This window comes from Rhinoderma darwinii, chromosome 6 (genome assembly GCF_050947455.1).
Source record: "Rhinoderma darwinii isolate aRhiDar2 chromosome 6, aRhiDar2.hap1, whole genome shotgun sequence".
Taxonomy (NCBI): Eukaryota; Metazoa; Chordata; class Amphibia; order Anura; family Rhinodermatidae; genus Rhinoderma; species Rhinoderma darwinii.
Genome location: NC_134692.1, coordinates 42940853 through 42954392, shown reverse-complemented (window position 1 = coordinate 42954392; position 13540 = coordinate 42940853). Strand labels below are relative to the sequence as shown.

Here is a 13540-nt window from a genome sequence, read left to right as displayed (position 1 = left end):
TAAATTTGGAGGCCAGGCCACAGTGTTAATGGGATGAGCGCAATCACGGCGCCTGTCTCACCAGCACCAAGGTACATGAAAACATGTCCCAACAGTACAGGAAAGTGAAAAAAAGTTGCCAGTCCCTAGGGATGTCCAATGAAGAATTCTCCCTCATAATAATAAAAAAAATCTAGCCCCTCTAGATATAGGATTTTCAAACGTTAGGACCCTAAGGCTACATGCACACAATGCGTATCATGTGTGGTTTTGCCGCGCGGATTTGCATGCGGCAAATCTGCAGCGTAATACAGTACCAACATAGTCCATGAGATTCCAGGAATTCTCATCTACACGCTGCAGTATTTTTGAGAAGGAAATTTACCTGCGGTGCGTATTTTAGAATCCACAGCATGTCAATTTATCTTACGTTTCCGCTTGCGAATTGTATCTGCCTAGCGCTGTGGAAAAATCACACCAAAATCTGCAGCATTAAACCACACCGAAAAACGTAAAAACCACACCGAAAAACGCCTGATTAGCTACAGTTTTTAATTGCAAATTTCCTGCGTATTGCTCTGGTTTTGGTGCGTATTTTCCACTACAAAATACACAACGTGTGCATATAGCCTAAATGGTGTAGGTGGGCGAGGAGAGAATGGAAAATAACCTACTCACCCTCCGGAGTCTCCAGGTGTACACAGGGTCACCTCATCAGTAACCTCGCACATATAGTGGGGTTACTGCCACTGCATCTGCGGATAAAACAGGTTAGGTGACTGTTGGAGAGGAAACTTCTGAGGGCTGCCCGGTTTCCTGACACTTGCAGGGGGTTGACTAGGCTGAGAACAGGCTGACAACCCACCTGCAGCTAAGGAGAGAATCAAAATAAATAAAACTACAATAAAAAATAGCAGCAGACCTGAGTATCAGTCACCTCTGCCTACTAGGCTAAAAATTGAATAAGTCAGGATCTGTAGGAAGGGTATGGCCTACCTAGGTTGAGCCTAGACACTTTCCTACCTATAGTCGCCTCCTAGTGGCAGGGGCCTATACCCATGATGCTATCTCTCCTAATGATGTTGAGGGGAAAACATGACAAAACATTTTTCTGATGGCCAGAAGGAGTATCAAGAAACGGAGGCTCTCCTGCTAGTACAGTGATGTTTGGGAGGCACAGATCTATAGAAGAATTTCATTTATAATTAAACACAAGTGATACTTTACTTTATACAGAGTATTTTCCCCTGCTGAGATAATACTGCATTGATATAACAAGCCTCTAGAGAGCAACTTGTGATATTCATATAATGTACACTGCAGCAAGCACAGTACATTATCCAATACATATACATAAACACAATATCTCGTGGAAAGCCATTCTGCCAATACATTATAACAGGCAATACGCACAAGCACATGGATAAGAACATCAATCAACAAAAACACCAATGATAGGTTATTGCCTACATATGATGTGGCGAATTTAGGTGGTTATTCACCTACATACATTGTATTGAGGTATATACACATATAGGAGCACAAATGCTGCAGTTATCTCCAAGTGAATGATCAGAATAATATGTTCACACATGAAGTATATAAGAAAATGACAAACATGCCACTAAAATACAAGATTATCCACGGATTTAGCACGTCTGTTAATAAATTAGGTGCATCTCTGGTTGTCTGTGAACCAGAAAGTCAAATCTACGCCAGCTACGTGCTGGCATAGATTATAATAAATTTGTTGGGCCGTGAGTGGCCCTGTCCCTTCTACTAAGCTTTACACCCTTTTTGGTATAGTGGCATGAGCGGTGTAAATGCTGTAAAAACTTCTTTGTGCAAATTGTGACTTTTGCAGAATTTGCACCAGAAAACTGGCATAAAACGCGTAATAAATTTCCCCTACAATCCTCCCACTAAAATTGCCATTGAGGAGAATGTACTATACATTGTAAGCAGTAATGGTACTAGGCATAGGATTGTTTTTAAGGCAAATTTCTCTAAGCTGTATGGAAAAAAAAATTGTATCCCGAAAACCTATTTTTCCACCAATTATTTTGGATAATGGATTCCACGCCTTAAAAATGGTTAAATTAACTTGCTTCCTATGAAACTTGCTTGTAGATGAGTGTAGATTGTGTGTGTCTGAGATAGATTGGGAGACCCAATTAATAAAGGGCCTATGTGAGTATTTGCCGAATAGAGCTGTGGATAGAATGATTGAGCAATATAAATGATGAGTACTGCAGAGGAGAAATTCTGAACAATAATCATAATAATTCAAATTTGCACTAAAATATTAAGTAAAAATAGATGCAGCCCAATGGTATCTATACGCTGACTAGAAACAATGTGATACACTTTTGGGCCAGTTTACTTATGATGAGAATTCATTCTGTTTCCAGCCTTTAATTCCTACTTTGTGGCCATCTCCCTGTATTCCCCATAGGAATTTGGGTAATAAACGTTAACCATGAAGCTCATTCTATTGCTCTGGCAAGAATCACGTGGGATTTGTAGTCTAATTAAAAGAAGGATCTCTTGTGTTACATTACAGAATATATTACACAATGTTTAGGCTCTGGTATCTACTGCCTAGCATTCACTGTCCTGTCAAGCAGGTCTCACCAATAAAGAAAGCAGCCTGAAGGGATATACACAGTACGTCACTAGTTCACATCAAGCTATTCCTGCATCAGATAATACTTTGGCAGATAAAGGGTTAAACCATAGGGAGGCTGAACTGGAAATCTTAAATAAATAAAAATCCAATCTTTTATTAACCAAAAGGCGGCATGACGCGTCCCCCAACCGGGATCCAGCAAGTCAATTTGTGACCCCTGACCTCTCTGACCTTTAACAAAACGGCAGCCTGCGCATGCAAATGGCGTCCGCCATAAGAGCAGCGGGGGAGAGACGGGGGGAGGGCATCAAGGCTCAGGAACGAGAGAGAGACGCGGGAGAGTGGAGAAGGGAGAGGAGAAAAAAAACAAAAAACAAATTAAAAAGCTGTTACTTAAATGTCACAGAACACAATTGTTTTTGGCTACAGATCATTACACCTGATACGAACACATTACACAGACATACACAACCACAGACACTTTATGCGAGTGTATATGTAATGTATATTTGTCTGCGTGTATAAATAATCCAGATATATACCTATAAACACCAATACGTAGATATGTTTATATACACATACATTATATATCTATATGTGCTATATAAGCATATAATAAATACATCAATACATGTCTTTATAACTAAATTTCTAGACAAATATAACTACATACACACTGCTCGTGACGCTTCTAATGTGAATTCTAGTCCACATTCATACATCATACATACAACTTTTATATCATGACAGCTGTTAAGATGCGTGATGCTGTATGTAACCTTACGATCTTGTCTTTTTTCCCACCATGTCATTGTCCCTTTTGTTATCATTTTCTGTCATTTAAGGGGTCAATAGGTTTCCTGTGGTCTCTTCAATAAGGTTACTGACAAGTAGTCCACGAGACATAGGAAAAATGTCACCTCCAAGGTCATAGCTTTTGTTAAAGATTTCTGCATCTGGATTATGATCCTTTTACATATACAGACTTGTAAATGCTATATTACGTTCCCTATTTAATTTGTTGGTGACTTTTTAATAATTAAACCTAAAAAGTGCGTATTAAATCCTATTGGACTGGTGCTCTAGTATTGGACAGGCTTCATTATTCGAGAGCCAGTGAGTAGCAGCTGCTGGTCTCACTATCAGGGTTAAAATACAAGTCTTTATACAGATATGCAGAACACTATTACTGTACTGTGCTAATGATCTGTGTATAATGACATATAACTTCGCAATGCATTAACTGCTGCCATTATTCTTGGATTCAGACATGTATAAATCCCCACAGAAGATGACCGAAAGTTTCAACGTGATCTGAACGGAGGCCACTTATACAGCATTAAGGCGCTGCGTCACCCGTATTCTTGTGACTTCCCATACAGATGTCTTGGTATCAGATACACCCCATAATTCTGGATAAACCATGTGCTGAGGATTCATTACAGCTTTATTCCACTGAAAATGTAAAAATCCAGGTATGGATGCAAGAAGATGAGATATGGTAGCTGTTCGGTAAGGTCCTCAAATAGAAGAGCTGTGTTAGCGTGTGTCCACATGGACATGGACAACCAAAATAAATAAAAAAGTGGTCTCTAATGATTCTCCTCTTCCTGGGACAGGAACAGCTAATAGCTCAATGGCCTTAGACTTCCTTACCAGAGTTAACTAAACTAGAAGGTTTCCAATTTGAATGGATATATATATATATATATATATATATATATATATATATATATATATATATATATATATATATATGCACACACATGCATATATATATGCACACACATACACATAGAGAAATATATATATATATATATATATATATATATATATATATATATATAGATCTTGCAAAATACATGCACTGCACAGTACTTCATTCAATGACAGAATGGCCAAACGTACGTCAGGGCATAAAGAAGCCTTACACACGTTTTTCTTGAATATACAGCACAACCAACACTCATGAACGCACAGCTCGAGATCATAATTTCTTTTTAATGCACTTTCCAGCAAGATGTAGGATTTTACAATGAAGATTACAAAAAGGTCACATGTACATGGGCATGAACAGGCAAGCTACATATGGCCACTCTATCGCTAAGCAGCATACTGTTCTTCACAGGGTATGATGCAGAACATATTTTCCGGGAATGCGATGAGAGCAGCAAAGGAACAAAAACATAAAACACCAACAGAAGAAGAAGCAGTGCAATCAATGGGGAAGACATGCAAATAAAGTAGGGGAGCACATGCAGAGAGCAGGGTCAGAGGGGGGCCTCAGTGTGGGGCACGTGTTACCTTCTGTGTTGGCGTTGCCGCTGTAAACATTTCGCAGGCTGCCAACACGATTTAGTTTCCATGCTTTGCGTTTAGCTGCGTCCAGAGAGCAAAAGGGAAGGAGAAACGGAGAAAAAGAAAATAAATGGGGAAAAAGAACGGAGAGAAGGATAGAAAGACAGAGTGGCCTTAGGGTTTGAAAGGAGTATTATACGGATTTCTGTTACAAGTGCTTTTCACACACACACAATGCTGGTTAAATCTAAGCAATCTTATATATAAGTTAGTGTTTATTGCCCTCTACACATAACAAAACATATCCACGTGATGGCATGGGCACTGGACTAGACTGTACATTGCTCCCAGTGCAGAATCACACACACTGCTCCTGGTTCCAGGCAGCAATCACATACTAGCCTGAGTGGAAGACAAGCACACAGGACTACTTCTCCAAGTGTTGGACAAATGTGCCCTTTTCTAATTGAAACACCAAGGAAAGTACTTTCCCCAGCTAAAGATACACACACATTTTTACATGCAAAAAGCAAGCACAGCACTGCAGGTGCGAGGCTGGAAACACCTTGCAGGGTGTAACACATGAAGCGCAACTGCAGATTGGCATATTATGTAGAGTGGAATAGACCTACGAATGCTTCTCTATCAGATAGGTGGATATCCTATCTTAGATGTATCCAAATACACTTTGGATGAGAAAACACTGCAGATGGAAATGTAATACTTTCCCCATAATACCGTTATACAAGAAAACAAAACCATAACAGATGTAGCGCCTTGTACAACAAGGAATACAGCCATGTAAGTTTATGTAACAATCACAGATACACAAGCCATCCAACACAAATATGTCCATGATAAAGATATTTCTGTACACAACACAGATGTACAATGTCCTATATAGAATGACAGGCTTTTCTTTGCATTGTATAACGTACAGTACATATATGCACTAAAATATTCTAACTTACTTTATATATTACACCTAATCTACAAGTGATCCACATCAACGGGCTCAGAGTATGATAAATACTACGGACAAATGTCCTTGTTTTTATAAGAAATTGACACATGCAATGTCGTGTAATAGAAAGATGTGAGGAGTTGACATTGCTTGAGGAACACATTCAACACCAAGCTCGCTATTTAGAATGAAATAATCATAGACATGGGAAGAAAAGGAAGGTGCACAGAACTGCTGGAGAAGTATAGTGAGAAGAGACGTTGCAGTGAGTTGTGTAGGTGACAAATATAGAGATTATTGATAGTGGAGAATTAAGTAGGACAGAGACAAAGAGAATGGAGAAAGGGGATAGTGGAAAGAATATAAACAGAGGAGCAAGGAAATATGGCATAAGGGTAAAGTTGGGAAACATTTGGAAAAAGAAAATAAATAAAGGGGCCGGAAAGTTAGAGGTAAATAGATAAAGGATCAGAAGAAACAAATCAAAGGAAAAAAATATAAGGCCTCATGCCCACTTCAGTTTTTTTAGTCAGGGTGCTATCTGTTTGTTTTAACGGATAGAACCCAGACACATTCATTTCAATGGGGCCGTGCACACTTTTAACGGAACCGTGCAGCCGATCCGTCCAAAAAAAATAAATATATAGGACAGGTCCTACTCCTGCCCGTTTTTGACGGAACAGTCTCTGCCTTTTCATTGATTTGGTCCGTGAAACAACGGACTTGCACACGGAAGACATTCGTGTGCAGCCTGTGTTTCACGGAACTGTCATTAGTGTCCGTACAACGGAAATGTGCATGCAGCCTTCAGGTAAAAATCAATAATATTTGATGTAGGGTTGGATAAAACAACGACAAGGAGGGAAGGATGGGTGACAAGCACTCGGAGTATGAGGTTGAAATGTAAAGGCCCAAAAGATCTCGACGAGAGAACGTGAAAATTATCACAACAGTAGGGAAGGGAAAAGCACCTGCGTACTCTAAGGGTCAATCCGCAAAGAGGAGTTTTTTTTCCCAGGAATCTTTTGGGCCGTCCGCACAATAAAAAAGTGGCATGTTCTTTCTTGCCGCGGTTTCCGCCCCAGACCTCCCATTCAAATCAATGGGAGGCAGAAAAAAACCTGCGTCACTCATTTCTGAGTTTTGCGCCCGCGGTCCTGGCATTAGATTGAATTGCCACGGGCAAAAAATGCAGCGAAAAATGCGGAAAGAAAAAAGAACAGGCAATTCAAAATCTGCCTTAAAATTCCTGAAGGAATTCTGAGGCAGATTTTGTTTCTGTCTGCAAAAAAACTCCAAGTGAACAGGGCCTAAAAGAGAGAAGATGCCTACGGTGAAAAAAAGAAAAAATGCCTGTTGTCAGAGGAAAGATAAAATAAACTTAAAGATAGGGAGGGAGAGGGAAAGGTACTTGAGGGAAGGTAAAGAAAAGGAAAAAGTCACAAAGGATGAGGAGGGGGGGGGGGAATATGAGGGTCGAGTGTTTGTTAAGAAGGGAAGCGCCACTTGATGATTGGAAAGAAAGGGAAATTAAATGCAAGTGCATTTAGGAGGGAAGTGACAGACGAGGTGAACACCATGCATCTTAGAACTAAGTAATAAATAATACATATTGCCTGTATGGAAACTGTAAACACTTGACGCCATAAAAAAAGGCAAAATATATAGACCGAGAGACTGTCCCGATGAACATGATCGCTAATTCTTCCTGCACACCTTAAAAATACTCACTCTGTTCTTTGTGTAACACTGAAACACAGAGCATTCCAAGTATAATACAAAAACACCCTGGTTGATCTTTAAAAAAAACAAAACACACACACAAAGACACACAATGTTCTGTGGATAATAGATAGACACTCCGCTCCATGTATAATACAGATAGACATGCTGGTTAGTATACAATAGATGTAAAACCCTTTTGTGTATGATATAGACACACAAGAGCAGGACAACTGTGTTTAAAGGGTTTGAAAAAGTGCGTATTTTAAGGATATTGCAGCTTTCACACAGATGCTGCGGTTATTAGTTCATTAATTTCATTTATGCCACAAAAACCGTTTTGGCCCTTTAAAAATGAAATGGACATTGTTGAATTACAGGCTCTGTATTCCTTGTAACGTAATTACATACTCTGCCAGGCTGCAGTTCACCGTGGCACCTCAGAACAGATAGAGAAATCAATGAGTGTCACACTTGTATTTCAGTTATCTTCTTACTCAGTAATTAAGAAGAATCGTGGATGCTCTTATACAGGTGACCACACAGGATGACCAGGTGCAGAAAGCTCAGGACATGGGACCCTGCACATCCTACGACCACAAACATAACCAACAGGATCACATTTCAAAGGGTTAATTATGGGGCTTTAAGTTTAATAAGTAACTGTGATCAATGAAGCACTGGATCCTCTGCAGATGGCTCTGTCCCAAATAAAAAGTGTGCCAAGCAAGATTTACAGAACCATTTTGGATAGAAACTATGTGCCAATCTAAAAAGTAGTTATAAGGCAGCTGGCATGTTAGGTTTTAATTTTGACTAAATGGAGTTTGGACGAAGTGAGCAAATAGTACAACCACCAATCCAAAGAATAAGTGACCGTTGTACCAAGTAGCGATGAAGAAGTGACCACGCTCATTGAAATTAATAGGCGTATGGAGTTTCTGTAATTTCCATTTAATGTGGCCACTGGTGATAAACACTGGACCTACAGTATTCGAGTGTTAGGGTTTCCAATTCCTAGACCCATACCAATTAGACGGTTATGATATATCTGATACCATGTTAAAACTTTTAGATTTTTTTCTCCGGACGACCCCATTTACCTCAAGCATGTAAACTTTGCACTAGGTCACCCACCAACGAAGTCGAAATATTTACCAGCAGGATCCAGAGATATAACAGGATCATTGAAGGCTTTTATTGAAATAACAAACTGATATATAATTTCTGTCAGTTTTCTTGTAAATTTAGCAAGTTCACACAAGTCCTTCACATGCAGGGAAGTCTGAGGTCAAACCAGATTTGATTTATGACAGGGCTGGACAAAACCATCTCCCCCAGGTACCCGGTCATACATGCACTTGATGGCTGGGAGCTTCCACCCACTGCTGAATACATGGAGCAGGATGCGGACTGTGACAGCAGCAGACTTCATCTGTACATCTGAAGTGGTCACAGACCACTCCTGATGGGCAGAGAACACATGCGAGTCAGGAAGGCGTGCACTGACTTCTCGGAGGAAAAGGGAGAAGCTGAATTATAAGTATTAGAGAAACGGGAGGGAGATTGGACTGACTACTGGGGGAGAGCGGTGGTCCAGGATTGACTACTGGGGAAAGATTGGCACTGTGATAATTACTGGAGAAAGAGGGGGGAGTGCTGCAAGAAAGGGATAAGATCCTGCTGCGATTACGGAGGAAAGTGGGAACCTGCTCTGACTACTGGAGTAAGTCTCTGCTGGGGAAGATGGGGGACATGCTGTAAATATTTGTTGCAGCACTGCAGTAACTACTGGGTGGAGATGGGAACATTGCTGTGACTAGCTTTTAAGGAAATACAGAGACTTCTGGAGAGGAGGGAGGGATACCAGTGGCAGAGGACAGTAGAATTCTGCCGATAAGTATATTAGAATGTTTGTTTTTTTTGTAAAAATCTCCAAACTCTGGAAAATCCATTTAAGGAGTTGATCTTTTATGAGAATTGTATGTATTGACAGGAAGGTGTGTACGTATATTCGAGTGACATATAAAGTCAGCCATACATGACATAGCTATTGGCCGAATATTTGTTTGGTTAAAAGTAACTCTGCTACGTCCACGATAGACCACTTAAATATACATGATTATTTAAATAGGGAGAGGGTATAAGGTGATGTCAGACAACTCTAGCATAACTTATCTGCTGGGGGAACAAAGGTTTGGCCATTTTGGGCTGCCCCATCATTATTAAAAAGTTGGCTGATCCTGCAAACATTTATGTACTGTGTATAACCAGCTGAAGACCAGCCTTACACAGGATAAAGTAGAGGAATGAAGTATAACGAAATAGAAAACGTTTTGCAACCAAGAACTATACAGAGTAGTGAGGTTGTCAATATTACTGGAGGTAGAATACGCAGCCAACGGTATCATTCCTATATTTATGCTACACTATATTGTTAGAATAGTAAATGAGAGAAGTCAACACACTTCACAGAAATGAAGCCGAGCAAAGGAGTAGTCATCTCACCTTCAGCCGTGCTGGAGAGCCCATCAGCCTTGAAATTACTAGTACTCTTCTTCCGGCGGTGTTTCTTTCGATTTGCGTGTGGGGAAGGAGGTGGATCCAGTTTGGGGCTTGTGGTACTAGAAATGCTGGGACTGGAACACACAGAGTCACCCAGGCCAGTGTCTGTAATTTAAACACATACAGAGAATGCTCAAAAGCTGGTATCATCAGCTAGAAAACATGGCCTACCAGCATCTGAACGATACACTGACAACAGCACAACTACAATGGCATACAAAGCTAGACACTTATGGTATACTGTGTTATATAACCATAGAAATGCTTCCAGTAAAAATATGGGATGAATGCCGTTTAGTAGAAAACAAAAACAAAACTTTAAAGCAGTAGCAAATGTTTCGTAAATTGAGTTTGTTTTATGGAGAGTTATTTTCATTTTGAAAAGAGACAACAGAAAGTGCAGCCATACTGGTTGTCACTTTTATATTAGCTTTATAGGAACCTATGGTAAAAATCGTCATCGAGTTATGGCCTTTCGTTGGTAGAATACGTTGGTAGGTTCCCAACGTATACCTCCGGTGAAAGGCTGCAACGTATCCCACTGTACGGCATACAGTAGGATACATTGCAAGAGGGGGCTCGGGCCTAGGTAAAGCTCCTGACATCACTGCCCACATATGGACAGTGATGTCAGGAGCTTCCATAGGGCTGTAGCCCCCGGGCAAAGAATCAGTTAGCGCTCTGCCCGGGAACTCCGTCCCTGTGGAAGCTCTTGACGTCACTGTCCATATGTTGGCAGAAAAAGCATCAGGAATCGCACTTCCCGGGGACTCTGGCCTTGGAGCTCCTGACATCAGAATCACTTTTGCCTGGGATTTCGACCCTGAGGTAAGTCCTGATGTCACTGTTCATATATGGACAGTGAGGTCAGGAAACTTTGCAATGGCCAGTTACGACACTGGGGCTACCCAATGGAAGCTCCAGTGACATCGCTTCCCAGGGCAAAAATAGCAGCCGGGGTCTTCTGCTTGCGTGAGATAGGGTCGCAGTGCAAACAGTGATTTCTCTGCTGTGTCGGGAAATAACTGCCCATATATTGACAGTTACGTCACTGGAGTTTTCCGACACATACATTTCATGGAGGCCTGTGATGGATGCCATACAGTGGCATCTGTTACCCATATGCCCCCATGTTGAAAAAATACATACCGCACGTTATCTGGGAGTTTTTTTGCGGGATCCGGCAAGCTGGATAAGCGTAATCTACTACGCTATTCCATACTTTACAAAAAGGTATAAGATGTATACCTGACCGATAGAAGACAAAATAGCACTCTTTTGGCCTCCATCAGGCTAAGGGAGCCCTATGGACACATTTAGCATATATGCCCATTTTTAGGTTTTGGATGGAAATGCTCTTAAACTGTTAAAAGGGCATTCTCATAAGGATTTTTATAAAAGGGGGGGCCCTCTATGAGCCAGAGTAGAGAGTATATCTTGCAGAGAAGAAGCATCTCTCGCAATGGTGGACCGCTCCCATTCATGTATTACATGGACGGCTATTGATTTGAATGGCCGTAAATGTAATGTAAGATTTCCCTTCTGAAAAAAGCTGATCACGAGGGGTTTCTGAAGCCAGACCCGTGGCAAACAGCTGATTGCCAGGCCGGTTTTTATTGCTTGTCTTCATGAGACTCCTATAAGATGGCCATAAATTGTGCAATTTCGTGACGTGAAAAGACAAATCAGGAAAGTATAGGGCTGTGTTTGTGTAGCTATTAGGGGGCTTCTGGAGACCATGAGAGTTTCTGACATTTAAAAAATTTCTTTCAAAGCAGAGAAATCGGAGGACTGGTAAATATCTCACTATCTGCAGGTGTTGAAGAGACATCTCAATGTGTATAGCCAGCTTCAGGTGTTAAAATGTTCTGATATGAAATACACAAACTAAAAATTGAAAGAAATAAGATGCCTTTGTTATAATCTCCTTATCTGCTTGTATTGCGCTACTGGTACGTAGAGCAATACAACTAACTTGCATATTGCTGTTTTATTCTTAAAAGATCTTACAAAATAGATAAAACAGATCTAGGAAATAGCCTGATTCTTCAGGGAAAGAAAAAGGTGATACTGAATGTGTCTAAAACACAACAGACATAGAAGAATGGAACAGCTTGCTCATAAAACAATGAGAAGCGAATAGAAAGAAATAAGAAAAAGCTGACAGATATATAAAAGATGCAGAGAGGGAGGGGATAGAATGGAGAGACGTGGTCCAGCCAGACTGTGCCGCATCAGTTTTTATGGATATCATCTCACACCCTCCATCCTATTTTATTGCCACTGTAAGTACATGTTCCACCCTCTCCCAAAATATACCCCTCTCCAGCGGGCAGCTGCTTCATGCAGTTCGGTGTTTGTGATGAGCAAGTATAAAATAACAATCCCATAAATTTAGTGCAGGGAAATGAACCCTCCAAGTGATCACTGCCGTCACTGGCCTGCGCTCAAGGACACACATAACTTATTATATGTTCCTTTAACTCAAATGGAAGATGTAGCAACTTATCTCAGCTGACAAGATACCACGTATTGTACTGGCAACCCTTTACACCATATGCTGTATTTTACCCAAGTCTGGCAAAATAATCCCATTGTGAAATGCCTAGAAAAGCAAAAGACCAGATTATAGAATTACTACCTTTAAGTTTACATGATGTGCATTCATGATTATACATACAACTGCCCATGCAACAACTACATATATCCATACGAACTGAATGATACATTGGAATTTTAACCTAACTAACCCACCAAAATGAATTGGGACTGAGAGGAGAAGGATGCACTTTAAAGAGGCTCTGTCACTAGTTTACTGATGCCCTATCTCCCAGCTAATCTAATAGGGGCCGTCACACTGATACTAGTGACAATTGTGTCCCAAAACGTTTATTATTTTAAAAGTTATGAGCTTTTTTCTAAATATGCAAATGAGCCTTTATTAGACAAATGGGCGTCAACAGCAGAGATTCTCCGGAGGTGGCGCTACCTCACAGCCTCTGACACTGCCCTATCAGCATGAAGCTGCTTCACACAGTGTGAGAGACTGAGGCTGGAGGGAAGGGGGATCAATTCAAACAACCATATCTCAGGCTGTGGACCACGTAGAATAGCGGTTCTAGTGTCATATGAAAGATGAGATTCTAATCTTTCATATGATCGCAGTTCTAGCTGTGAAACAACTGGAGATATCACCAGTTGAAAACGCTGTATACTAGAAGATCACACTGTGTTGCTGGGCAGGGAAGGGGGAGAAGCTGTATGAAGATTGGACAGCAACATACAGAAAACATTACACCACAGAGTGAAAGGATAAAGTCACCTCCTATTTGGCTATTCTAGCCAAATAAGCATATTTTAAAAAAAGCTCAGACTTTGCAAAT

At 40.6% G+C, this 13540-nt stretch overlaps 1 protein-coding gene and 1 long non-coding RNA gene across 9 annotated transcripts in view; one reads left to right on the top strand and one right to left on the bottom strand.

The window, feature by feature from the left end:
* The window catches only part of AGAP1 (ArfGAP with GTPase domain, ankyrin repeat and PH domain 1), a 363380-nt gene that overhangs the window by 43899 nt on the left and 305941 nt on the right, over positions 1-13540 (bottom strand). For 4 of the 7 annotated variants that reach the window (XM_075829607.1, XM_075829608.1, XM_075829602.1 and 1 more), the window contains 2 exons: positions 10101-10262; positions 4913-4987 (listed from right to left, as the gene is read on the bottom strand). In XM_075829607.1, coding sequence (XP_075685722.1) covers positions 4913-4987; positions 10101-10262 — 237 coding nt within the window. The remainder of the gene's footprint in view (positions 1-4912; positions 4988-10100; positions 10263-13540) is intronic. The other 3 variants (XM_075829609.1, XM_075829604.1, XM_075829605.1) reach the window with 1 other exon arrangement.
* The window catches only part of LOC142655449 (uncharacterized), a 136041-nt gene that overhangs the window by 87556 nt on the left and 34945 nt on the right, over positions 1-13540 (top strand). For both annotated transcript variants that reach the window (XR_012849492.1, XR_012849493.1), the window contains one exon: positions 3877-4083. This is a non-coding gene — a long non-coding RNA (uncharacterized LOC142655449). The remainder of the gene's footprint in view (positions 1-3876; positions 4084-13540) is intronic.